General features: G+C 39.1%; 2 protein-coding genes across 5 annotated transcripts in view; both read left to right on the forward strand.

Annotated features, from left to right (window-relative positions):
• The window catches only part of rai14 (retinoic acid induced 14), a 199379-nt gene extending 189612 nt beyond the window's left edge, over positions 1-9767 (forward strand). For all 4 annotated transcript variants that reach the window (XM_052010039.1, XM_052010040.1, XM_052010037.1 and 1 more), the window contains one exon: positions 1992-9767. In XM_052010039.1, coding sequence (XP_051865999.1) covers positions 1992-2069 — 78 coding nt within the window. In that variant the 3' untranslated portion in view covers positions 2070-9767. The remainder of the gene's footprint in view (positions 1-1991) is intronic.
• A 3166-nt stretch (positions 9768-12933) lies between these two features.
• On the forward strand, positions 12934-23833 carry tmem267 (transmembrane protein 267). Its single transcript, XM_052010050.1, has 3 exons — positions 12934-13163; positions 19919-20305; positions 22992-23833. The coding sequence occupies exons 2-3, from the start codon at positions 19949-19951 to the stop codon at positions 23325-23327; spliced, it is 693 nt and encodes a 230-aa protein (XP_051866010.1). The 5' UTR covers positions 12934-13163; positions 19919-19948; the 3' UTR covers positions 23328-23833.
• Positions 23834-24518: the final 685 nt, after the last annotated feature.

Consider the following 24518-nt stretch of genomic DNA (forward strand, 5'->3'; position numbering starts at 1 on the left):
AAGAGAAAGTAAAGAAAGTGTTAAATCCAAGGAAGGGGCTAACAAAGTTGCCAGATCTGAGAACTGGAAGCATTTTACAACTCGATGAAGGACAATCAAGAAATTGATAAAATAAGGCAAGATAGAATGAGAATAGACTGGTGCAAAACAAAAATGGATTATAAGAGCTTTTAAGGTTAAGTAAAAAGGAAAAGAGTAGCGAGGGCAAATGCAGGCCCCTTACGGACAGAAACAGGAGAATTTTATAGCAGGGAATTAGGAAATGGCAGAGAAATGCATTGATTGCATCTGTCTTCATTTTTTGCACAAAACCAGCCAAATATCAATCAAGAGCCTACTGAGAATAGTGAACTGGAGGAACTAACTGTTCGTCAAAAAATAGCACTAAAGATGTTAGTGAGCTTGAAGACTGATAAATGATAAGGAAAGGCAATTCTCTAACAGATTTTACCATTGTTTGGAACAAATTTATAATAAAGGTCCCTAGTTATTGTAGTCTGTTTAAAATCCAAAATTATATTGACATCTTTGTGGCAGTATCCATCTGTACTCCTTGTTTCAAAGAAATGACTATTTTGTATCATTCTTCACCTGCTTCAACAGCTTTTATTTGGTGGGGTGGAGATCTTCAATTGTCATAAATATAGATTAGGGCAAGAGAGTGAGGGGACGTGTAAAGGAATTCCTGAAGTAGACGTAAGAGAACATTTTTATTTCCAGTCCACTGATGCAGAATGTTACACTGAATCTAGATCTGAGGAATGAAGCCAGACAGGAGGAGAATTTTTCAGTGGAAGAGCATTTGGGAAACAATAACCACAATATCACAGAGTGTAATGTAACTATGGAAAAAGATGAAGAAAAAACAAAAGTAAAGATATCTATACTGGAGGAGGGCTAATTTCAGGGGGTTGCAAAGCTGAATGGAAGGAAAAAAAGTATTTGGTAAAATAGTGAAAACAGTAAAGGAGCAGTGGGAAAGGCTAAAAGGGAGATTGCTGAGATTCAGGCTAGTTATATTCCTATGAGGGTGGGAAGGGGTGGGGAAAGAAATGATATCCTAAGCAAGGCATTCCTCTATTATTAAAGAAATTGAAAACATGAAATACAAAAGAAAGGCTAATAAATGTCAGGTTCATAGTACAGTATTTAATCAAGCAGGGAAGTGCAGGGGTATTCTGTAAAAGCAGACAAGAATGTACAATATACCACAGAACATAAAAGCATTTTATACAAAAGTAAAAGACAGCCAAAGAAAATGGATGAGGTGCATTATTCTTTTTGTTGAGACAGAGTATTGCTTATGTACCAAGTGAGTACTTTGTATCTGTCTTCACTAAAGAAAAAGATGCTGTTCCATACTAAGGGAGAAATAGCTGGAGGCACTTAAATGCTTGGCAGTACTCAAAGTCGTGTAGATTGCTGAGGAAAATAGGAGTGGAAATGGCAGAAGCCCTGACCAGAATGCTGTAACCTTGTTTGGATATCAAGTGATGTCAGAAGCTTCTAAATGCCAAGCCCCTTTTTTTTAAAAAGAGGTGACAGCAATAAACAAGAGGTCCTTAAATTTTCAACATCCCATCTGACCAAAGCCCACACGTTTGAGAGGGAGGGGTAGCGATGGTAAGAATTATCCCCGTAAGAGGAAGTTGTGGTAAACTTAAGTGTTAAGAAACCCCTAAAAACAAAAATTCAAGGAGGATTTTTGGAGGAATTCAAAGTGAAGTTTGTCCAATGTGTACAGGACACTTCTTTCACAGAACTGGGATCAGGAACCTGTCTTTCCAGCTACAACTGTTTGCCATTACTTTCCTCTTTCTATACTGACCACAAGTGACATCAAGTAGCATCTTAAAACTGCTACTCTTGCTGTACCATCCTCAAACCTGAAGGACCTTAATTCTTCTACTACGTTTGTTTTGGAGCCAGAAGTTTTAACTTTGACATATTGCTTTAATGCTGTTCTGATGTTATTTTCCACATATTTACAGGGTCAAATGGATGAAGATGTTCAGAAAGCTCTGAAACAGATTTTGACAATGTGCAAAACTCCAACACAAATGAAGTAAAATGTATAACATTACCTAAATATACTACTTGTGTAATATTCATTTGTCACTGCTGTTAAACAATGATCGTGGGATAATGGACCATTAAAGTTGCAAAGAAAAATAATTTTCAGATGCTTTATTTGTTCTACCTACTAATTGTGTGTTCCTTGTTATCCTGTTCTAAAGTATGTAGTCAGTATGTTTGTTATATGCCCATGGTAAATTTGTAGAACTTCACTCTGCCATGTTTGTTAATGCTTATTTAGTTTGTCAAACATGGCATTGTAAATACAAAATCATGGTATTTTTGGTTAGGGTAATAATAACCAGAAGCAACTAGCATCAGATATTTACTAGTCCAATTAGATGATAAATTATAGCATGTGCTATTTTGAGATGCATAGCAGACACAGAACACAGTGATGAAGCTTAAAGCCATCTTGTCATCCCAAACAGTGCCTGTGGCTCTCAGGAAAGCAGTGCCAAATGAAGACAAAGACATGGAAATTAGCTGAAAGACTTGTGTTGGAATTATAGATAGAGGTTAGAGTGCCAGGAACGGATAAAGATAGGTCATATGAAAATCTCTGTTATCGAATATTGCATATGGTTTTTTTGACTAGTGCTGCTCCAGGAATCATGTCAACATTCATCACATTGGCCTCTGTTTTCTTGTCAGTGTAGTTTGTGGAGACTTGGTATTCTTGTTCTGTGAGGTATTCCAGTTCAAATCTGTATGTATTACCTGTTTTTTTTTCTCTTCTCCACCTCCACCGCCTCCCCCCACCGGAATGATGTATTCATTGCCCACTCACCTCCACACCCCATCCCATTATCTCAACATGATGTAGAAATTAAAATGCAATTTCTTTTGCTCCATGTTTTTTGTAAAACCTTATTTGGTTTAAGTAAATTAAATGTTACCTTGTACTTATTCAATAAGTCTATTTTATACAATTTGAGAAGTAGTTAACTGATACTTATAATTTTTCAGTAGTTACTAGCTTAAATGCCTTGCCTCTGTTCTAGAACGTTGAATGGCAGGCCTGTTGAAGGCTTGAAACAGAGTACCTGAGAAGCCCAGCCATTATTCAATTGATTATTTGAATACAATTTGCTGCATTAAGGCTATAGAGTGTACAGTAAATTTTGGTAGATCTGTACAAAACTGCAATTGCAACTTGTTAATTATACTATTTGTATAGTTAAGTGATAGATTTGTAAATTAAATGACTATTGACAAGATTTTTTTTTACTTACTCTGTAATCCCTTGTGTGATCTTCTCTAAATCAGGAACACCTAACAAATTAGTTATTAAAAAAGACGGTTTCACTCTACAGCATAATCCTGCATGTAATATTTGATCTGACAGTATATTTAATACTAATTTAAACAATGAACAGATTTGCATGTCACATTGATGTGTTTATGTAATATCCAAGTTTTCACATCTTGATGTTGTGAGAAAATAAATCATTGTTTAAAAAAAAGTACATTTGAAGCTCAATATTATGAAGGATTTCCAATAAAATGAAATATTGTATGAGTGCATTTTATTAAGTAACTAGATTAGCGACTCAACATAATTCCAGCATGGACAGCATTATAATCTCCATTTCAGTTCAAATTCTAGATGTATTTGATTAAAATTGGCAATATTGGAAGATCAATTTTGGAAGATGAATTATTTTGTATACAATTGGGGGGAGCATAAAATAGTACTGTTCTGAAGAGGTGCACGGAATTTGATGAAAAGCTAAATACAACTAACTTGGAATAATCATACAGTAACAAGAACTTGCAGTTGAAGCTGCGTAAACTGACCTAGTGTTTATGTTAAGATTATACTGTTTATTTTCTGAACAAACAAATTAAAGCATGGAACAATTAATGGTCAGCATTTATATTGTGCATTGCTCCATTGGAATTTGCACATGCAATTTTGAGCTATTTGTGAACTACTTGTTATGTTTGAAATATTTTAATCTGTTCCTATAAAATATGTGAAGAAATTTACAGTTTAAAAACAACCATGTTAGTTAGGGATATTTTTAACCCATATTCAGCAACTTACTCAATTGCCTTATTTTCTGTTTATATTGAACCATCACAAAACATCTATTATTCACTGCGCAACATTGTGCATCTGTAGCAATGTGCATAACAGTTAAAGTATAAATTAATACAAAATTTGGATATCTTGCAGTGTACTACAGGTTTTTCCCAATAATGAGTATATGATGAATTTTGTTTGATTTTCTTGACGTTCAATGTGTAATGGATGAATGTGAATATTCAAGGCAATGTAAGAATTAACTAAATCCAATAATATGACTATTTATGATACAAAATTGTACACAATGTTGTGAAGCTAAAGAAAATATAGGCTGCAAGAATGACAGGTGGAAAAAGAAATACCTAGTTGTGGATTTCTGCACTTAATGAAAGAATACACATTCTCTAGTTTCACGCATTGTGCTAAGTATTGAAATGACATCTAACTGTAGAAGAGGAGGTCTCCCCTCCATCCAGACATGTAAATGTGTTCCGTGGCTCAGTGAAAGATAACTTGGGCTGTGTTTCTCATGGGCCACCCAAACCAATAGTATTGTTCTGACAGAGATCAAACTCCAGGTTGAGCATTGATTTGAATTCTTCCTGGTCTGCATGACTTGAGACCACTCTTACTAGTGTATGTAAGATGAAACCATTAGAAGACCTATAGAAAATGTAGTTTATAGAAATGATTGAATTGTTAGAGCACATTCAATATTTGAATAGGAAATTATGTAAAATACAACTGTCATTCTCTGTAGCAGTTGAAGTTTAAGGTCATCATATGATCAAAAAGCAAAAAAAATGCAGATGATGGAAATGCGAAATAAAAACAGGAAATGCTTAATACTGAACAGGTCAGGCAGCATTTGTTGAGACAGTTAAAGTTTCAGTTTGCTGACATTTCATCAAAAATCAAAAGTTTAATGTTTCAGAGGATGAAAGTTAAAACAAAAATGTTTCCAAAGGAGTGAAGATCAAGAAAGGCTGAATAACACAAGTGATAAGAGGTGGCAAGGAGAAGCTGGTGAGGTTTGTTAATTGCTTAGGCTTTGTGCTTCCAGTTTCCACAATATTCTCTCATGTGATCCACCTGAGTCTTCCCTTTCTTGACTTCATCTCTAGCTCAGTTGAAAGTTCCAATATCCATTACAAGCAGATTTCAGCAACTCTCTAGGCTAGACCTCCTTATCTCCCCCATCAACCTGCCCACTGCCACCCCACCCCCCAAAACCACTTCCTGTAGGGGTTCTATTCCATTCCCCAATGAAGATACCATCTACACTAGTTCTGCGAGATGCCTTTTTTCCCTTAATTGTAGTTTTCCCTTCACCAGACTTGACGGGGGTCCCTGACATCTGTTCCATTTCCTGCTCTTTTCAAACTCCTCTCTCAAAAACAGATTGGAGTTCCCCATGTCCTCACCCTCCTCCTCCCTCCTCTCCCCTGGTCTCCACCTCTAATTTTTCATCCTCTGTAATTTCTAGCACCTTCAACATGATGCCATCTCCAGACACAATCTCCCTCTCTCCTCCCCTTTTAGCATTCTGAAGGGACTGATCACTCCATAACTGGTTGGTACACTATTTCATCTCCAAAACTCACTCCCCTTCTCACTGCATTTTCCCATACAACCACAGGAGATGCAAAGTAGTCCTTCTGACTACTTTGCTTCTGTAAAGGGAGCCAAATACTACTACTAGGTGAAGCAGCAACTCACTTACACTTTTCTCTAATTTTATGAAATCCATTCCATGCACTTGATCTGATTTTTTTTTTGCTCTCCATTTAGATAAACCAAATGCAGTTTGCTTGATCACTCTGCCAAAAAACTTCATTCAATCCATAGGATTGATTCTGAGCTCCCAGTTGCCTGGCACTTTAATTCTCCATCCTACTCCCACTTTGACCCCTTGCACTGTTCCAAAGTAGGTTCAAGGAACAGCATCCATTCTTCTGCCTAGGCATGTGACAGACTTGAGAACTGAACAGTGAATTCAACAATTTCAGAAAACCATCCTTTTCAGTTTGAATAGGAACTGGCCTGTTCTGATGAAAGTACTAATGAATACTACCAGTCTGTATTTGCCAAGGAGAGGATGTAGGATAGTGAGTTCAGGAAAGAATACACTGATTGTCTGGAGCATGTCAGTATTAAGAAATGGAAGTGTTTAAATGTCTTGGAACACAAGGGTGGACAAATCCCCAGGGTCGGATAAGATCTATCCCGGAATGCTATGAGAAACGAGGGAGGCAATTGCTGGGATCCTGACTCAGATTTTTCCATCTTTGTTAGCCACAGGTAAGGTACTGGAAGACTGGAAGATAACTAGTGTTGTTCCTTTAAGAAGGACAGCAGGATAAGCCATGTAACCACAGGCCAGACACCCTTGTGTCAATAGTATAGGATTTGTGTACATTTGGAAAAGCAAGGACTGATTAGGGATAGTCCACGTTACTTTGTGCAGAGTAAATCCTGTCTCTCTAATTTGAGTTTTTTAGGAGATGACAAAGGAGGTTGAGTGGTAGATATAGTCTATGTGGACATCCATAAAGCATTTGACAAAATCCCACATGATAGACTGGTCCAGATGGTTAAGGTACATAGAATCCAAGGTGACATGGCTAATTGGATCCAAAGTCAGCTTGGCGATAGGAGGCAGAGGATAGTGATGCAGGTTTTTCTCACTGGAAGTCTGTGACTAGTAGTATTCTGCAGTGTTCAATGCTGGGATCTTTGCTGCTTGTGATGTATACTAATGACGTGAATGTACAAGGTATGATTAGTAAGTTTGCAGATGACATGAAAATTATGTGGACAGCAAGGAATGTTGTGTTAGGCTTTATCAGGATATAGGAAGTTATGCAGAATATTGGCACATGGAATTTAATCCCCAGTGTAGGGTGATGCATTTTGGGAAGTCAGATAGGACATATGCAGTAAATGGTAGGGCACTAAAATGTTGATGAACTTAGACTTGGGGGTTCAAAATTCCCTGAAAGTGGCAACACTGGTTGATTAGGGTGGTGAAGGCTGTCTTCATAGGTCAGGACACAAAATATAAAAGTTGGGACATTATATTTCAACTTTACAAAGCACTCGTTAAGCTTCTCGTGGAGCACTGTGTGCAGGTCTGATTGCCACAATAGAGGAAGGATGTGATTATGCTGGGAAGAGTGCAGAGATAATTCATCAGTAAATTGTCTGGATTGGAAAACTCTAGTTATGGGATGAGATTGGGTAAGCTGCACTTGCTTCCCCTGGAGTGAAGAAGACTGAGGGGTGACTCCAAGTGTACAAGATTGAGAGGTGTAGATAAGGTAGATGATCAAAATATTTTTCCCATGGTAGGGATATCTAAAAGAAGAGAGCATAGGTTTAAGGTGAGAGGAAGGAGATTAAAGAGCATTTGAGGTGTAAGTTTTTTTATACAGAGGGTGGTTGATATCTAGAATGCATTGACAGAGGTGGTGGTGGAATCAGATACAGTAACTATGTTTAAGAGGCATTTAGACAGACTCTTAAATAGGCAAGGCATAGAAGAATATCACCTTAATGCAAATGGAATTAGTATAGCTGGGCAAAAAGGTCGGCATGGACAGAAGGGCCAAAGGGCCCATTTCTGTGCTGTATACATCTATGAAAGGTCATCAGTCTGTAAGATTAACTCTGTATTTTCTCTCTCTGCAGATGCTGCCTAATCTAATGTGTATTTCAAGGATTGTATTTCTGCAGTGTTTTGTATTTCACAGTTCCAGTTTTAGACAGTATTATCCAGTATTTGACAAGGTGTCAAGTATTCCGCAGGGGTTGGTGTTGGGTCTGCTACTTTTCACGTTATATGTTAATGATCGGGATGATGGAATTTATGGCTTTGTGGCCAAGTTTGTGGATGATACAAAGATAGGTGGAGGGGCAGGTAGTGTTGAGGAAGCAGGCAGTCTGCAGAAGGACTTGGACAAGTTGGGAGAACGGGCAAAGAAGTGGCAGATGGAATACAGCGTAGGGAAGTGTACGGTCATGCACTTTGGTAGAAGGAATAAAGGTGCAGACTCTTTTCTAAATGGGGAGTGAATTCAGAAATCGGAGGTGCAATGGATCTTGGGAGTCCTAGTGCAGGATTCCCTAAAGGTTAACTTGCTGGTTGAGTCGGTAATAAGGATGTGATGCTGAGGCTTTTTAAGGTGTTGGTCAGACCATATTTGCAGTATTGTGAGCAGTTTTGGGCCCCATATCTAAGGAAGGATGTGCTGGATGTTGGAGAGGGTCCAGAGGAGGTTTACAAGAATGATCCCAGGATGAAAGGGTTAATGTATGAGGTGCGTTTGATGGCTCTGGATCTGTACTTGGTGGAGTTTAGAAGGATGAGGGGGGATCTCATTGAAACCTACCGAATATTGAAAGGCCTGGATAAAGTGGACATGGAGAGAATGTTTCCAGTAGCGGGAGAGTCCAGGACCAGAGGGCACAGCCTCAGAATAGAAAGACATTCCTTTAGAACAGAGATAAGCAAGAATTTCTTAAGCCAGAGGGTGTTGAATCTGTGGAATTCATTGCCACAGACGGCTATGAGGGCCAACTCACTGGGTATATTTAAAGCGGAAGTTGATAGGCCCTTGATTAGTGAGGGCATCAAAGGTTACAGGGAGAAGGCAGGAGAATGGCGTTGAGAGGGGAAAAATAAATCAGCCATGATTGAATGGCAGAGCAGACTTGATGGGCTGAATGGCCTAATTCTGCTCCTATGTCTTATTATTTTTCTCCCTTTTTCATTCATCTGCTCCTATTTACAGCTGTGATTATCAAGCACAGTCTTGCCACTGGCACCGCAATCACTTGTGTCATTTGGTCTCTCCACTCCACCACCCCCCCCCTCCCCAAATTGGACATTTTCCTTTTCTTTCCACCACTTCCCTCTCTCTTCAACCTAAAGTTAAAAATTAAGCATTCTTTCAGTTCTAATGCCTCAGTGTTTCATCAACCTGAAATGTTAATCCTGTTTCTCTCTTCAGAGATGCTACCTGACCTACTGAGCATTTCCAGCATTTTTGTTTTAATGAATTGTTTTTATTCTATCATATTCTGCTAAGTGAACATGGTTAAGATTAAAACACATTAAGGCTGATGTATGACTGCATTCTCAGGATGACTTCATCTGAAAGGTATTTATTACCTGGTATAGCCAATTAATGATCAAAATGATATTTAATGTGCATCTGAACTAAAAGCTTTGCAGTTTGCAAGCTATCTTTGTGCACTTAAAAAAACACAATTAAGATTAAGTCAAACAGTTTTTGTGCAGAATATATTTGCCAGTTCCTCCAATTAAAAAAAATGATTAACAAAAATACATGATGTCTAAAATTACACCAGCTACACCCAGCCCATCCAAAAATTTGTATAATACTTCAGATAAGTTGCACTGAGATGGGGACACATCCCTGGGGTTTGTGTCAAATGTTGGCTTGTAAACTCTGGTGTTAAACTGGTAAAATATAACACTTCTGAAATAAAATTTAACTACTATATTGACACGATAAGAGCAATAAACCATGCTTTTGAAGGTATTTATTGCAGCTGCCTAAACAATATCTTAAAAAAAATTAGAATCCAATGAATTCAGTATTATGTATGTTTTGGATAATAAATTGTTTTTGTTATTAAAGGCTTCTTGGATGTGTCATAATCTTTCATACTTTAAGAACCAAGTGAGTGTCCTAAAATTTAATTTTGCTTGCGTAGGTTGTTAGGCCTAAATTAAAGGGAGACTGGGAATATTGCTCCCTTTCAGGAAAGTCACTTTGTCTTTGTTCAAAACTTTCCATTGCAACTTGTGTTTCGTCCCCTTTGTTGTAATTTGAAGAGGGGTTAGGTGTCCTGCAGCAAGTGAGTTGCCACCTGATTCCTCAAAACCTTTCCACCAGCTAAAAGTGGAATACACTCCATTTTCCTTGAAAGTGTTCAACTCAAACAACACTCACAATGCTTGACTGGATCAACAAAGCTGACTTCTCGACTGGTACCTTTCCACTGCCCCACATGTTCATTCCCTCGGTCACCAGCCCATTGGTTGCAGTATAAAGAATTGCCATGGCATAGGCACTTGCAAGCACTTTTGACCTTGTGACTTCCACTACTTAACAAGAACCGCAAGTGCATGGGACACCAGCAGTTACAAGTTCCTCTACAAACTGCACAGTATTCAAAAATACATTGTTTATCCCTGCGAAGCAAAAATCCTAGAACTCCCTAAGAGCATAGGAGGATTAGAGTAGCTCACCAGCACCCCCAAGGGTAATCAGAGGTGGATTACAGCTGCCAGCTCTGCTGTGTGATTTAAAGTTTTACAAATGATGTAGCAAAGCAAAATAAGATGTTTCTTCAAGCAAAATAATTTGGTTGAAAAAACAAACTGCATCAGGTGTACCTCTAGCCTAGTGAATATAAAACAGTTTACAGAGAAGTTCTAGATTACAGGCATTATTTCTGGTCAAGTGGAAACACAAAGAAAGCTAATGGCATCTGTTCTATGGGAAGGGGTGTTGTGAAGGTCTTAGCAAGAGCTTCTGTGGAGTTAAATTAAATTTGGAACTTAATTATAATATAATTAGAAGGAGAATTGAGATTGTTAGATAAATGAATGCCAAGCTAAATAAATGAAATTGAAGACAATACTCTAGAAATCACTACCTACCTACCTACCTACCTACCAACCAACCAACCAATCCACAGAAATGCCACACATGGTATCTGGTTTATTAAGACAAAACCACTCTGCCCCTTAGGCACTCTCACTTAGTGACAATCACCACACTGCCTTAGCCTGTTAGTTTTACATGTGTGTGAACAACAGTTTAAAAGGACATTAAGGTTTTAGAAAGCATACAAAATATTTTGATCAAAAATTGTTCAAGTGATTAGGAAGTTTAGATATAAGATTTATTTATTAGTCACATGTACATCGAAACACAGCGAAATGTGTCTTTTTGCGTTACTGAGAATGTGCTGGGGGCAGCCCACAAGTGTCTCCACTCTTCTGGCACCAACATAGCATGCCCACAGCTCCTAACCTGTACGTCTTTGGAATGTGGGAGGAAACCCACGCAGTCATGGGGAGAATGTGCAAACTCCTTACAGACAGCGGCCAGAATTGAACCCGTGTCTCTGGCACTGTAATAGCGTTACTCTGACTGCTACACTACCGAGTTATGTGAAGAAGCTGAGGTTCTTGAAACAGATGAGTTTGTGAGGAAATCTGAATGGGAAATTTAAAGTCTTGTAGGATATAGAAAGTAGATGCAAAAAAATAGTTTCCATTGGCAGAAGAGTCCACAACTATGGACATGGAATGAAGGTCAGGGGCAAAAGGATCAGAGGTAGCGTGAGGATTATACTTTGCAGTGTGAGTGCTTGGGGACTGGAATGCAGGAGTAGCATTTGAAGCAGATTCGATATTTGCATATAGAAGGGAATTGGATAAGTATCTAAGAGGAAAGATTTGTAAGGCTATATGGAATGTGCTAAGGAGTGAGAGATAAATCATCTGCAATGAAAATATCGGTGGACTGACTTGTACGTTTGCAGACAACACAAATATTAGAGTTGTGGGTAGTGAGGGAGGTTGTCAGAGGATACAGCAGGATACAGATCAGTTGGAAGTTTGAGCAGAGAAGTAGTTGATGGAGTTTAATCTGGACAAGTGTGAGGTGTTGCATTTTGGGAGGTCAAATGCAAGAGGAAAGTATACGGTAAATGGCATGACCCTTGGGAGCATTGATGCATAGAGGGAATTTGGGGTGCAAATCCAATAGCTCCCTCAAAGTGGCAACAGAAGTGGATAGGGTGGTAAAGAAGGCACAGCATGCTTGCTTTGATTGATTGGGGCATTGAGTATAAACGTTGGGAAGTCATGTTGCAGCTGTATAAAACTTTGGTTAGGCTATATTAGGAATATTGTCTGCAGTTCTGGTCACCATATTACAGGAAGGACATGGAGAGTGCAGAAGAGGTTCACCAGGATGATGCCGGATCAGAGAGCTATAAGAAGTTGGACAAACTTGGTTTGCTTTCTCTAGACTGTCAGAGGCTGATGGCTGACTTGATAGTATATAAAATTATGAGAGGCATAGATAGGGTTGGAGATGTCAAACACCAGAGGGCATAGTTTTAAAATGAGGGGGGAGGAGTTTAAAGGAGATTTCCGAAGCAAGTTTTTTTTTAAAAAACAGGTCCCTGGAGTGCGCTGCAGGGGAGGTGCTGGAAGCAGATCCAGGAGCCACGTTGGAGGGGCATTTTAGACGGAATGGAGGGATATAGACCATGTGCAGGCAGATGGGGGGTTACATCGGCACAGATATGGTGGGCGGAAGGGCCAGTTCCTGTGCTGTACTGTTTTATAAGTGGAAGAGTATAGATTCGACGGGCCTAATGCTCTTCCGCGCAATATTGAGATAAGGGACAAGCCAGTCCTGCCGAAGTCGACGCGTCAAAAGGCTACGGCGCACGGACAGGGGGACCGGGTCTCAGTGCCGCCGCCTCACCAACCACGTGGGAAGTTGAGGACCATTCATCGATCGCTGTTACATTCGACCAATTTTGATTGGTGAAGCAGGCAAACAGGCAGCCCTAACCGCCAATCCCCGCAGGCTGTGGGCGGGCCACCGCGTACTGCGCAGGCGGCGGCAGGAAAGCACGTATGATCGACGCAAGAAGCCACCAATTGCCTGACGGTTCTGAGGAATGACCACCAATTGGTGCGGGGTTTAGTCAGGGGGGCGGGTATAATGGTGCACTGAGTGAAGCAGGTAGGTGGGAGGTGGAGGAGGTTGAGTTTGGTGTCGATCGGTACCATTGAATTCCTTTGTAGTAATGATGTGTTTGGCGATGATACGTTGTGCTGGAGCTCACTGAGGGGTATGAAGCCGTATGCCACTGATAGTGTGGGGGTAGGGCCCACGCCTCAGGGACCGGCTTTAATGTTTTTCATTTAATTCGACGTTGATCCGTGCATCGATCCTGGGGCTGTTTGTGGCCGATGTCCGTCGGCTGAAATAAGGTAAAGGAGAAATCCAGCTCTTGGTTTTCTGCGAGATATGGGGATGTGCTCTGAAATATTGTTTAAATGGGGACTGACAACAGAGGTTGCTTGGGATGCGCAGCAAGTCCGCCACCATCCATCAAAGACCGGTTGAAGCTTTTATGTCAGAGTCGTCATCGAATTTTCTTGCTAACAAAACGTGAAGCGTATGATTTATGGCTCATTTTCCACACTTTTAACGCGTTTCCAGCTATAGGTTCTCAGCCAGCTGCTTAGTTTTGCATATTTATCGAAGTCTTTGGAGCGTAATACCAGAGGGCATGCATTTAAGGTGAGAGGGGGTAAGTTCAGAACAGACATGAGGGGTATATTTTTTTTAACTGAGTGGTGGATGCCTGGAGTGCTTTGCCTGATAGGGTGGTGGAGGCAAATTCATTGGGGGCTTTTAAGAGGGGCTTGGAATTGGCACATGAATGAGAGGAAAATAGAGGGATATGGGCATTCTGTAGCTGTGTTGGCACTACAATAGAACATTACAGCACTGTACAGGCCCTTTGGCCCATGATGTTGTGCCGACATGTTATCCTGCTCCAAGATGTAGCTAACCCTTCCCTCCCATGTAGCCCTCCATTTTTCTATCATTCATGTGCCTAAGAGTCTCTTAAATATCCTTAATGTATCTGCCTCCACCACCTCTGCCAGCCATGTGTTCCACGCACCTGCCACTCTGTAAACAAAAAACTTACTTCTGATATCCCCCCCATACCTTCGTACAATCACCTTAAAATTATGCCTCTTCGTGTCAGCCATTTTTGCTCTGGGAAAAAGTCTCTGACTGTCCACTCGATCTATGCCTCTTATCATCTTGTACACCTCTATCAAGTCATCTCTCATCCTCCTTGGTTCCAAAGAGAAAAGCCCTAGCTCACTCAACCTATCCTCATAAGTCATGCTCTCCTATTCAGGCAGCATCCTAGTAAATCTCCTCTGCATCCTCTCTAAAGCTTCTACATCCTTCCTATAATGAGGCGACCAGAACTGAACACAATACTCCAAGTGTGGTTTAACCAGGGTTTTATAGAGCTGCAACATTACCTTACGGCTCTTGAACTCAATACCCTGACTAATGAAGGCCAACACACCATACACCTTCTTAACAGCCCTATCAACCTGCGTGGCAACCTTGAGGGATTTATGGATGTGGACCCCAAGATCCCTCTGTTCCACACTACTAAGAGTCCTGCCATTAACCTTGTATTCTTCCTTCAAATTCGATCTCCTGAAGTGTATCACTTCATACTTTTCTGAGCTGAAATTCATCTGCCACTTCTCAGCCCAGCTCTGCATCCCATCAATAACCTGTTGTAACCTACAGCAATCTTCTTCACTTCCCACAACACCACCAACCTTTGTGTCATTTGCAAACTTACTAACCCACCCTTCCACATCCTCATCCAAGTCATTTATAAAAATCACAAATAGCAGGGGTCCCAGAACAGATCCCTGCGGAACACCACTGGTCACTGACCTCCAGGCAGAGTACGCTCCACCCTCTGTCTTCTATGGGCAAGCCAGTTTTGAATCCACGCAGCCAAGTTTCCCTGGATCCAATGCTTCTTGACTTTCTGAATGAACCTTCCATGAGGAACCTTATCAACGCCTTACTAAAATCCATGTACACTACATCCACTGTTCCACCTTCTTCAATGTGCTTTGTCTGATCCTCAAAGAATTCAGTCAGGCTCGTGAGGCATGATCTGCCCCTCACGAAGCCATGCTGACTGTCCCTAATCAGCCTATGCTTCTCCAAATGCCGATAAATTCTGTCTCTAAGAACCTTCTCCAGTAATTTGCCCACCACTGAAGTAAGACTGGCTTGTAATTCCCAAGGTTATCCCTACTCCCTTTCTTGAGCAAAGGAACAACATTTGCCACCCTGCAATCATCTGGTACTACTCTTGTGGCCAGTGAAGATGCAAAGATCATCGTCAGAGGAGCAGCAATCTCTTCCCTTGCTTTCCATAATAACCTTGGATATATCCCATCCAGCCCCGGTGACTTATCTATCCTAATGTTTTTCAAAAGTTCCAACACATCCTCTTTCCTCATGTCGAGATGCTCTAGCGTATCAGCCTGTTGTACACCATCCTCTCAAACATCAAGTTCTCTCTCACTGGTGAGTACTGAAGCAAAGTGTTCATTAAGGACCTCCCCTACCTCTTCCGACTCCAGGCACATGTTTCCTCTTTTATCCCTGAATGGTCCTACCCTCATCCTAGTCATCATCTTATTCTTCACATATGTGTAGAACGCCTTGGGGTTTTCATAAATCATACTTGCCAAGGCCTTCTCATGCTCCCTTCTAGCTCTCCTAAGTCCATTCTTAAGCTTCCTCTTGGCTACCTTGTAACTCTCCAGAGCCCTGTCTGATCCATGCTTTCTAAACCTTAGGTAAGCTTCTTTCTTCCTCTTGACAAGGTATTATGTGTCTATTGTCAACCACAGTTCCTTCACTCTACCATTCTTACCCTACCTCAATGGAATAAACCTATCCAGAACCCCATGCAAGTGATCTCTAACCAACCTCCACATTTCTGTTGTGCACTTACCCAAGAACATCTGTTCCCAATTTTCACTTCCAAGTTCTTGCCTAATAGCATTATAATTCCCCCTCCCCCAGTTAAATACTTTCCCATATTGTTTGCTCCTATCCTGTCCAAGGCTATAGTAAAGCTCAAGGAGTTATGGTCATTGTCTCCAAAATGCTTTCCCACTGAGAGATCTGAAACCTGATCAGGCTCATTGCCTAGTACCAGGTGTCACGAACCAGCAACAAAAGAAACACACTGAGCATGATTCACTGTTAAAAACTATTTTATTAATCACTACTTATGACCATACGTAAAATAAAAGTAAAAATGTTAGTATGTTAGAATTCAAAAATGTTAAACCTCGAACGTTAACCCCAAAACTAAACTCTTTGTGTGTGTGTGTGTGTGACAAAGTCCCAAACTCCAAGTTCCGGAATGGTTCTTAAAGTTCAGTTCCGCAAGCCATAAGGTGAAACATGAGCAAGGGCTTCTTCAACAACCACCGTTGTCTGAAGATAAGACGTAGATGTAGAGAACATAGGGAGAGTAAATACGAAATCCAAATGTTCCACGATGGAACCCCAAACGACACTTCAGCGTTTACTCGGTAGTGACTTCCTCACCCCGAAAAGCATCCGAATCGTGGTCGTCCACACACAAATACCTGTTTCCTTCTACAGGTCAGCAACAAAGTGAACTCCACCGGATTACTTCCAACTTCCATACATGGATTTCAGTAGCAACCACAGTTATTGTTTCTCATCCATCGATAGAGAAAACAAGCAGGCTGGTGTCTCTCTCCCTTCTCTCTCTCTCTCTCCTTCTTCAACAACGTCATTACGTCCTTTATCTTCTATTGACGTAAGCACGCCCCACACACACATACACACACACTCTCTATCTTAAAGGGACTTTCACTGAGTCCGTAACGCAGGTCCAGTAATTTTTTTTATATCAAAATAAACTTTATTCATAATAAAAGACAAACTATATACAATTATAAAACAGTGCAAGCCTTTACATTCTTGTATACATCATTCATTAATGTTACCGTATGGCCTTTCCTCTAGTCGGCCTGTTCACATACTGTGTCAGGAATCCTTCCTGGACACTCCAAACAAACTCTGCTCCAACTATCCCCTTTACACTAAGGAGGTGCCAATGAATATGGGGGAAGTTGAAATCACCCATGACAACAACCCTGTTATTTTTGCACTTCTCCAAAATCTGCCTTCCGATCGGTTCCTCAATGTCTCTGTTGCTATTGGGGGGCCTGTAGAATATTCCCAATAGACTGATCACTCTCTTCCTGTTTCATTTGTCAAATTTTAGTTTTTTGAAAGGAGGGAGCAAAGAAATAAGATTTCATATCCTTCCAAAAATGCAATTTCTGTACGAAGGCCTAATTCAATTAATGCATTTTCTCAAAAATTTATGGATTAATTAGTGAAGCATTATTTACTCTTTTTTAAAAAAAACTGCTTTTGTACTGACTTCAGTAATGTGTTGATTGGAAAATGAAGCTTTATATTTCAAACAGCATTTCTTTCCAGCCCTTCTTATTTTGTCACTTTAAATTTGTGATAACCGACAAATCTGCAAGTGGAATTCTGACAGTTGAAAATAGAAAATGTTCGAGTAGATAGAGGAAAGAAAGAAATAATACAAATCCCATCTTTCAATTTGATAATATTTTTCTCCGGAGACAATAAAAGGCACTCAGAGGCAAATGTAATTTTATATTTTGAAAACTAGGCCAGTGGATGTATTTCTAATCATTATATATTTTAATCATTACATATTTGTTTCTCAAATCTCTATTTACCATTGAAGTTAATGTTTTAATTTCTCTGCATGGGTGAATGTGTCATTGTCCTGCTACATATAATCTGAAATATTTGCCTTCTGCCCTAATAACATGTCTGATAAATTAAAATGTCTGCAGGAACAGCTGCATGACTATTGATATTCTAGATAAAACGATGTTAATGAATATTTAACATATTAAAAGCAGCTCATGTTAGTGATTTGCACATCAATTCTGCTTCCTTATCTCGGCCATACAAAAGTGTGGCAGAACGTTGGCCCAGCAATTAGTGCTGCTGCCACCTTGCTCCATCAACCTGAATATAATCCTCTGGAATTTGCACGCTCCTCTTGTGATTACTTGGGGTTTCCCCTGGGAGGTTCTAGTTTCTTTCCAAAGATATGCTAGTGGGTAAATTGCCCCTTGATCTGGGTATGTGGCAAAGGAAACAAAGGTGGACACATGAAGAGGATAGATTAAAGGAAATATGAGGGGGAATGGGAATGATGTGCTGGTAGCTGATGCAGACCAATAAGCTGAATGGTCTCTTCCTATGTCATACTAGGTAAGTAATTAAGATAGGACCACTTTTTCACTGAGATCCACATCTGTGCAGATAGCTATGCCCATAATTGAGCTAATCTCAGGTAGAGCCTGTAGCCTGGTCTTGCATTCACTTGATAGATTCACCGGATGCAGGAAAACCTTTGACCCTGTTGGACACATCATGGAATGAACTTCAGATTTTCTAACTCTCATTTTAGGAAATCCACGAGCCTAGCATAAGATAGAGTAATCATAGCAATTGTAGGTGATTCCAACCTGTGCCAGGTACAGGCCATCCCCAGATAACAAACTAGTTCTGTTTTTCCAGACCTGCCATAAGTCGATTTTGGCCATGTTGGAAAATACACAAAAATCACCTGACATAGTAACCGTACCTCCACAGTACTGTAATGAATGGCATGAAAAGCACCTAAGGCTGTTAACAATTACTGAAAGTGGAGAGAAGGAGGGAACTAGTTCTGACTTGTGTAGGAATGAACGTATGTATGTACTTTGGGCTTTTGAATTTAATAATATTTTGGGAGTTCACTCGTATATAGGGGTAACAAATTGAGTGTTTGTAACCTGGGGATAGCCTGTATGATATAAGAGAAAGCACTAATGGATGCAAATTAACTGCTTCTCCAAAGCATAATGCACTTGATTTTTTTCTGCATAATATATTCTAAAAGAAATCTATCTGATTTGTATCTGCACAAATCAATGTGAAAAAAATGTTGTAAATGAATTGCACCGATTAGGCCATCAATCTGTCAGATTTTATGAAATGCACACTTCAGCAATGACTTCATGCTTCACTGTTTGTATAATGTGATTGCTTCAGGTTGTATTATTAAAAGGTTGCTGCTATACAGCAAGACTTGGAGTTCATAGATAATAGTAATAGGTAGTGGAGCATTTGAAAATCAGAGAAAGCTCCTAACTCCCATTTAAAATAACAATAGAAAATACTGGAAACCCAGTTCTCAGGAAGGGTCTTCAACCTGAAATGTTAATTCTGTTGCCTTTTTTTAATAGATATTAAGTGTTTCCCACACTTCCTGTTTTTATCCAGATTTCCAGCATCTGCAATTTCTGATTTTTCAATAAATCAGATTTAAATTGAATTCCCCCCGCCTCAAATATTGTGAACAATCTCCATATAAAGCCATAGCTAATGAACATTGTTATTTGGACAAATATCTGTCATAATCATATTGAAGAATTGTATTTCATAATTTATCCAGATAATTTGTTCCTTTACTGCAGGAACTATTTACATATGTGTATATTCTTGTGGTTCTGCTGGAACATGTTACGTGCAACTTCCCTGCAGTCACCATTGTTGCTTAAGGACGTAGGCTGCTAGCTTCACCTCGGAAGGCCATTAGAAATTGACAAGCAATCGCTTCTACTGACACTTGTGCAGTGATACTCAATTAAAGAACGTAACATACTGCCTTTAGTATTTTTAGCGCAGTAACAAAATAAACTTATAGCTATTAAAAACGGTTTTTGGGGAAAATAACTGTTATTGTGAGTCTGAAACTCACCAGCCCCTAACCCCCTTTTTCCCATTGACACAATTGGTTCTATAACAGAATTTTCTATAACTCAAGGTTTCTTAGGAACGCAACTATCGTGTTATAGCAGACCTGTATACACCTGATAGGTAGTTGGTTTACAAAGAGTTTCCTTCTCTGATCTACAGTTACTGTACAGTGTTTATTGCACTCAAATCTAATTGTACCAGAAGTGTAAAAGATGTTTTCTGATTTAATTGAACTTTGAGGTTGACACTAATAAGACCTGTTACTTTCTTGGTCTAGAATGAGGAACATGGATGTCAAATATCATGGATGATACTTTGTACGATGTTCAAGTCAAAACAGTCAACGATTGCAATGGCAACAGAGACAGAAAATGCACAAGCACTGCTGAAAACATTCAGCACAGCATCAGTCATTTCGAGCATTGGACTAGGAGTCTTCTGCTTCCTCTCTGATCAGTGTTTACAATTTTCATTTATACAGAGCAACTATTGGCTTAGGGCTCTTTCAGACAATGCAGTACATGGTGCCATTGGACTGTGGTCTTGGGCTATTGTGATTGGATTGCGAAAGAAGAGTGATTTTTATGAAGTAATTTTAGCTGGGCTTCTGTCCTCTGTCATTGATGCTGACCACTTTGTTGAAGCTGGATCCTTGTCTCTGAAGGTAAGCACAAAATTGGATCAAATGGCATAAATATTAGACCATAATAAAGTCTAATGTACTGCATGTCCTGTGAACATTTTGTTGCAAAGCAATTAGTTTCTTATAACTTAAATGTAAAATTTGATATAAATATGATGTTCAGTGGCTGCCTTTTTAATAAGTCCAAATTGCAAGTAAATAGATTGTAGTCCTCTATATTACATGATGCATTCTATAGAAACCAAGAAGTTCTGTTACTTTTTAAAATCCATATTCGGTAACTGAGCCTTATCGTATTTGGGAAATTGAAAGGTAGCCTTACGTTGGCAAAGTGTAAGGTAGTAGATGGGGACCAAACGCTAACTGTGTATTTGATCTATTAGAAGTTGTTGAGGAATGATACTACGTGAGACGATAATATTAGTACTGGTGCAGTCTCCAGAATTGCAGTTGTTTTGCATTCGACTGGTGTAATCAAAGCAACAAAAGAGAAGTCCATCAACTTTAAGACTAGAACAGGATGATTCAGTATAACACTGTTATGCTTTTAGTCCTTTTACAAGCTACTGATGTAATTTTTAATTGGAGGTTACACATTTGCTAGACACATAAAGCAATCTTACTGATTTCTTAAGCATTGTGAAATGAAGAAGCTCATATATTTTCTGAAAACACTTTCCACTTGCACATCCTGATGTCAGGACATGGAAGTCAGGACATTATATTTGTGTAGCTGACTGTTGGTTTTCCACATATTATCAAGATATTGTCAGAGTTACTCATTCGGTAATCTCTTTAACACCTTTTTTTCTTTGGAAAGACCTTTTGTATCTCATAATAATCATTTTTAAGAAACAAGTCAGGAGTTCTTCTATCTGACTAATTTTGACCTATTCTCTGGCCTTGCTTTGTTTTGTAAATCCTATAAAGAGGCATTTCCTAGATTCAGTGAAGAACTTGTATGTTTCTAACTGTAATGCATACATTAAGTAAACAGCTTATTGCTGACCATTTTAATTAATTATTTAATAGATTAACTCTAATTAAATTTAATAGATTAAATTTAGCACAATGCATTCAAGCCTTATTGTAAGTATTGCAGTAGGCTCCATGTGCACTGTAGGTGAAGCCATTATGGATCTTTGAGAATGGATCTTTGTGGATCTTTAACACAAGGAAGATAGACAATAGCTCTGTGGGATATTAATTATATTTGTGTCGCTGACTGCTGGTTTTCCACATATTATCAAGATATTGTCAGAGTTACGTTTCAACTGCATTTTGTCTTCTCAGTAAGTGAAATTTCTAACCTTTAAAAATTGAACCAAATGACGCAGAAGTTCAATTGCATGGTGCAACTTTTAATGTACTACATGGTAGAATTATTTTAAGTCAATTCACTCTTTCTTTGGCAAATCTACCAAACTGCTTCCAGGTGGTCTGTGCATTTGGCCATTTTTGGAGGAAGGTGTCCAGATCCGTGCAGTGACAAAGATCACATACAAAGCTGTTTTAGTCTTGACTTTCACAAAATTCAGTCAACCTTGCAGCAGCTGGCCTTCACATTAAATGTAAGGGCTGTATCAGATTGAAGATAATATGGAATAATCTGAGGTCAACCACTTTGATGAAAATCTAGTGTATTTCTAATAGTGAGAGATTGGAGAGGCTAGGGTGTCCTTGTATGTGAATCATTGAAAGTTAACATGCAGGAACAGAAAGCAATGGGAAAACAAACAGTATGTTGGTCTTTATTACAAAGGATTTGAGTACAAAATTAAAAGTGGCTTACTAAAATTATGTGGTCAGAGACTGCACCTGGAATATCGTGTAATGATCTGGTTTCTCTACCAAAGAATGGATATACATGTGATAGAGGGAGGGTAACAAAGATTGGTCTGTGACCTGTGAAAGAGATTAAGCAGACTGGGCCTATATTCTTCAGGGTTTTGAAGAAGAGAGGTAATCTAATTGAAGTATGCAAACTCTTAGAGGGCTTGATTAAATAGATGCATAGAAGTGTTTAGGCTGGCAGGTATGTCTAGAACCAAATGCCACACTCAAAATAAGGGATCAGCTGTTCAGGACAAAGATGAAGAGAAATTTCTTTGTTCTCAATGTTGTGATCTTTGGAATTCTGTCCCCATGAGGGCAGATGAGACTTAGTCACTCAAAATATAGTTGGGGAATCAAAGCATTATGGATTTAATATGGGAAAGTAACAGAGTTCAAAAATTCAAGCCCTGAAAGATTTTGCTTAATGTACAAGGACACCTAAATCCCTGGGACATCAACATTTATTAGTTTCTCACCATTTAAAAAAAAATAATTTTTTTCTATCCTTTGTATTAAAGTGAATATATTTGGACACCCCTAGATTACATTTCATGTTCTTTGCCAACTTCTAGGTCCTCTCACCTAGCTTGCTATCCCAACCAACTCTGCACTGTCACCAAGCTTGGATAGGTTACATCCATTCACTTCATTCGTACCCTGCCGTGTTGTATGCAGGTTGTAATTACTCAGTTTTTGTGCACAATATGATGGTTACAAGAGTTGCTCATCAATATAATTCTTCTAATGGTCTCCAGTAATGGATTTGGCAAACTGCTTAAAAGTTGTGGATATCTTTAAATAAAACTTTGATTGGAATGATTTGAAAATAGTTTCTTTTACTTTTCAGTAATGACATTTTTCTCTCTCTTAGGCTGCATTGCATCTCCCACAGAGGTCTCCGCTACATTGTTCCACAGTGATACCTGTAGTGGCCTTTTCAGTGAAACTTGCCATGTGGATATTTAGACTTAAAGATTCTTGGTGTTTTCTCCCATGGATGGTTACCATTTCATGGGTTTCTCATCACATCCGTGATGGTGTCCGCCGCGGTCTTTGGTTCTGTCCCTTTGGAAATACAGCTGCTGTGCCATATTGGACCTACATAGCAATTACATCCTCATTCCCACACCTTTGTTCTGTTCTCATGTACATGACTGGTACCAGAGAAACAATGTCCATGTCCCACGGAATTGCAATTGATGTGTAACAACATGTAATGCTTTCCTTTTTAAAGGTACAGCACCCTGCACTGAATTGTGTTAATTTGGAAATGCTAACTAGCAGTATACTACTTGTGAAACTTCTGTGTAACAGGGGAAAATACACTGTGTAATACATTCTAAAATATGTGCTACATTCCATTCACTGAAGCTGCTTAATGTTTGTGTTTTTAAGAAAGTAGCTGTAATATTTTAAATTTGTATTCTTCATTGCTTCTGTTCTGAACGTGATCAAATCTTCACACACACTAGTTTTCAGTTGATCAAATAAATGTACTGTGATTGTTAGTTATAATAGAAATTTATTTGTATAAAGATGTTAGTTTGTTGAAAATAGATGCTATGTTGTGATAGCATTGAATTATCTATAGCCAGTATAGAAGTTGTGACTATAATTTATGATTAACAATTGATAGTTTATAAACAGTGAACAACTTTGTTTATAATGACCCAAAAGAATTCATAATTTCAAATTAAATTAGATGGTGTTTTCAGTTAATATCCCAGCCTCCTTCTTGTTTCAAAAACGTGCATTACTTTTCACTTTGTTCTGCATTGATTTCTTTAAACGAAGTAGTGTCATTTTACTTATTTAAAGCCTACTTGACAGAAAATGTCTGCTGTATTTTTTTTTAAGACAGCAAATATGTTCAAAACATAATTAACAACTTTCTCAGAAGCTTTGGGATTTTACCTCAGTGGCCAAATGGTTATACCACTGGACCGGTAACCAAGCGGCTTGAGAAATCAAAACACATGACGATAGCTTAGGAAATTGACTTGAATTGTCTGGCACCAGAAAATGGCCAGAATAACTTCTGATTTATTTGTATTCATTTTCAGGAAGATCTTAGCGATGCACCTGGTGAACGAAATAGGGAGCTAAGTTTTCCCCCAGGGATAATAAAGTTATGATTTTATGTCCCAAGTAAAATGGTGTGTTACATTAAGGTTGTGCCATTTCAATGTACCTGCTTCTCTTATCCTTCTAGGTGATTATGGAAATCAGATTTGGGGGTGCATCCTTCAAAAGGTACACATTGCAGGAAGGAGTGGATGTTTAAACTGAGTGAAAGGTGTCAATCAAGTTCTGGATTGCAATTGAGCTTCCTGAAAGTTGTTGAATCAACATCCAGCTATTCAGTTAGATACTCTGTTGGATTTTGACTAGTGCCTTG

Source organism: Pristis pectinata, chromosome 2 (assembly GCF_009764475.1).
Source record: "Pristis pectinata isolate sPriPec2 chromosome 2, sPriPec2.1.pri, whole genome shotgun sequence".
NCBI classification, from domain to species: domain Eukaryota; kingdom Metazoa; phylum Chordata; class Chondrichthyes; order Rhinopristiformes; family Pristidae; genus Pristis; species Pristis pectinata.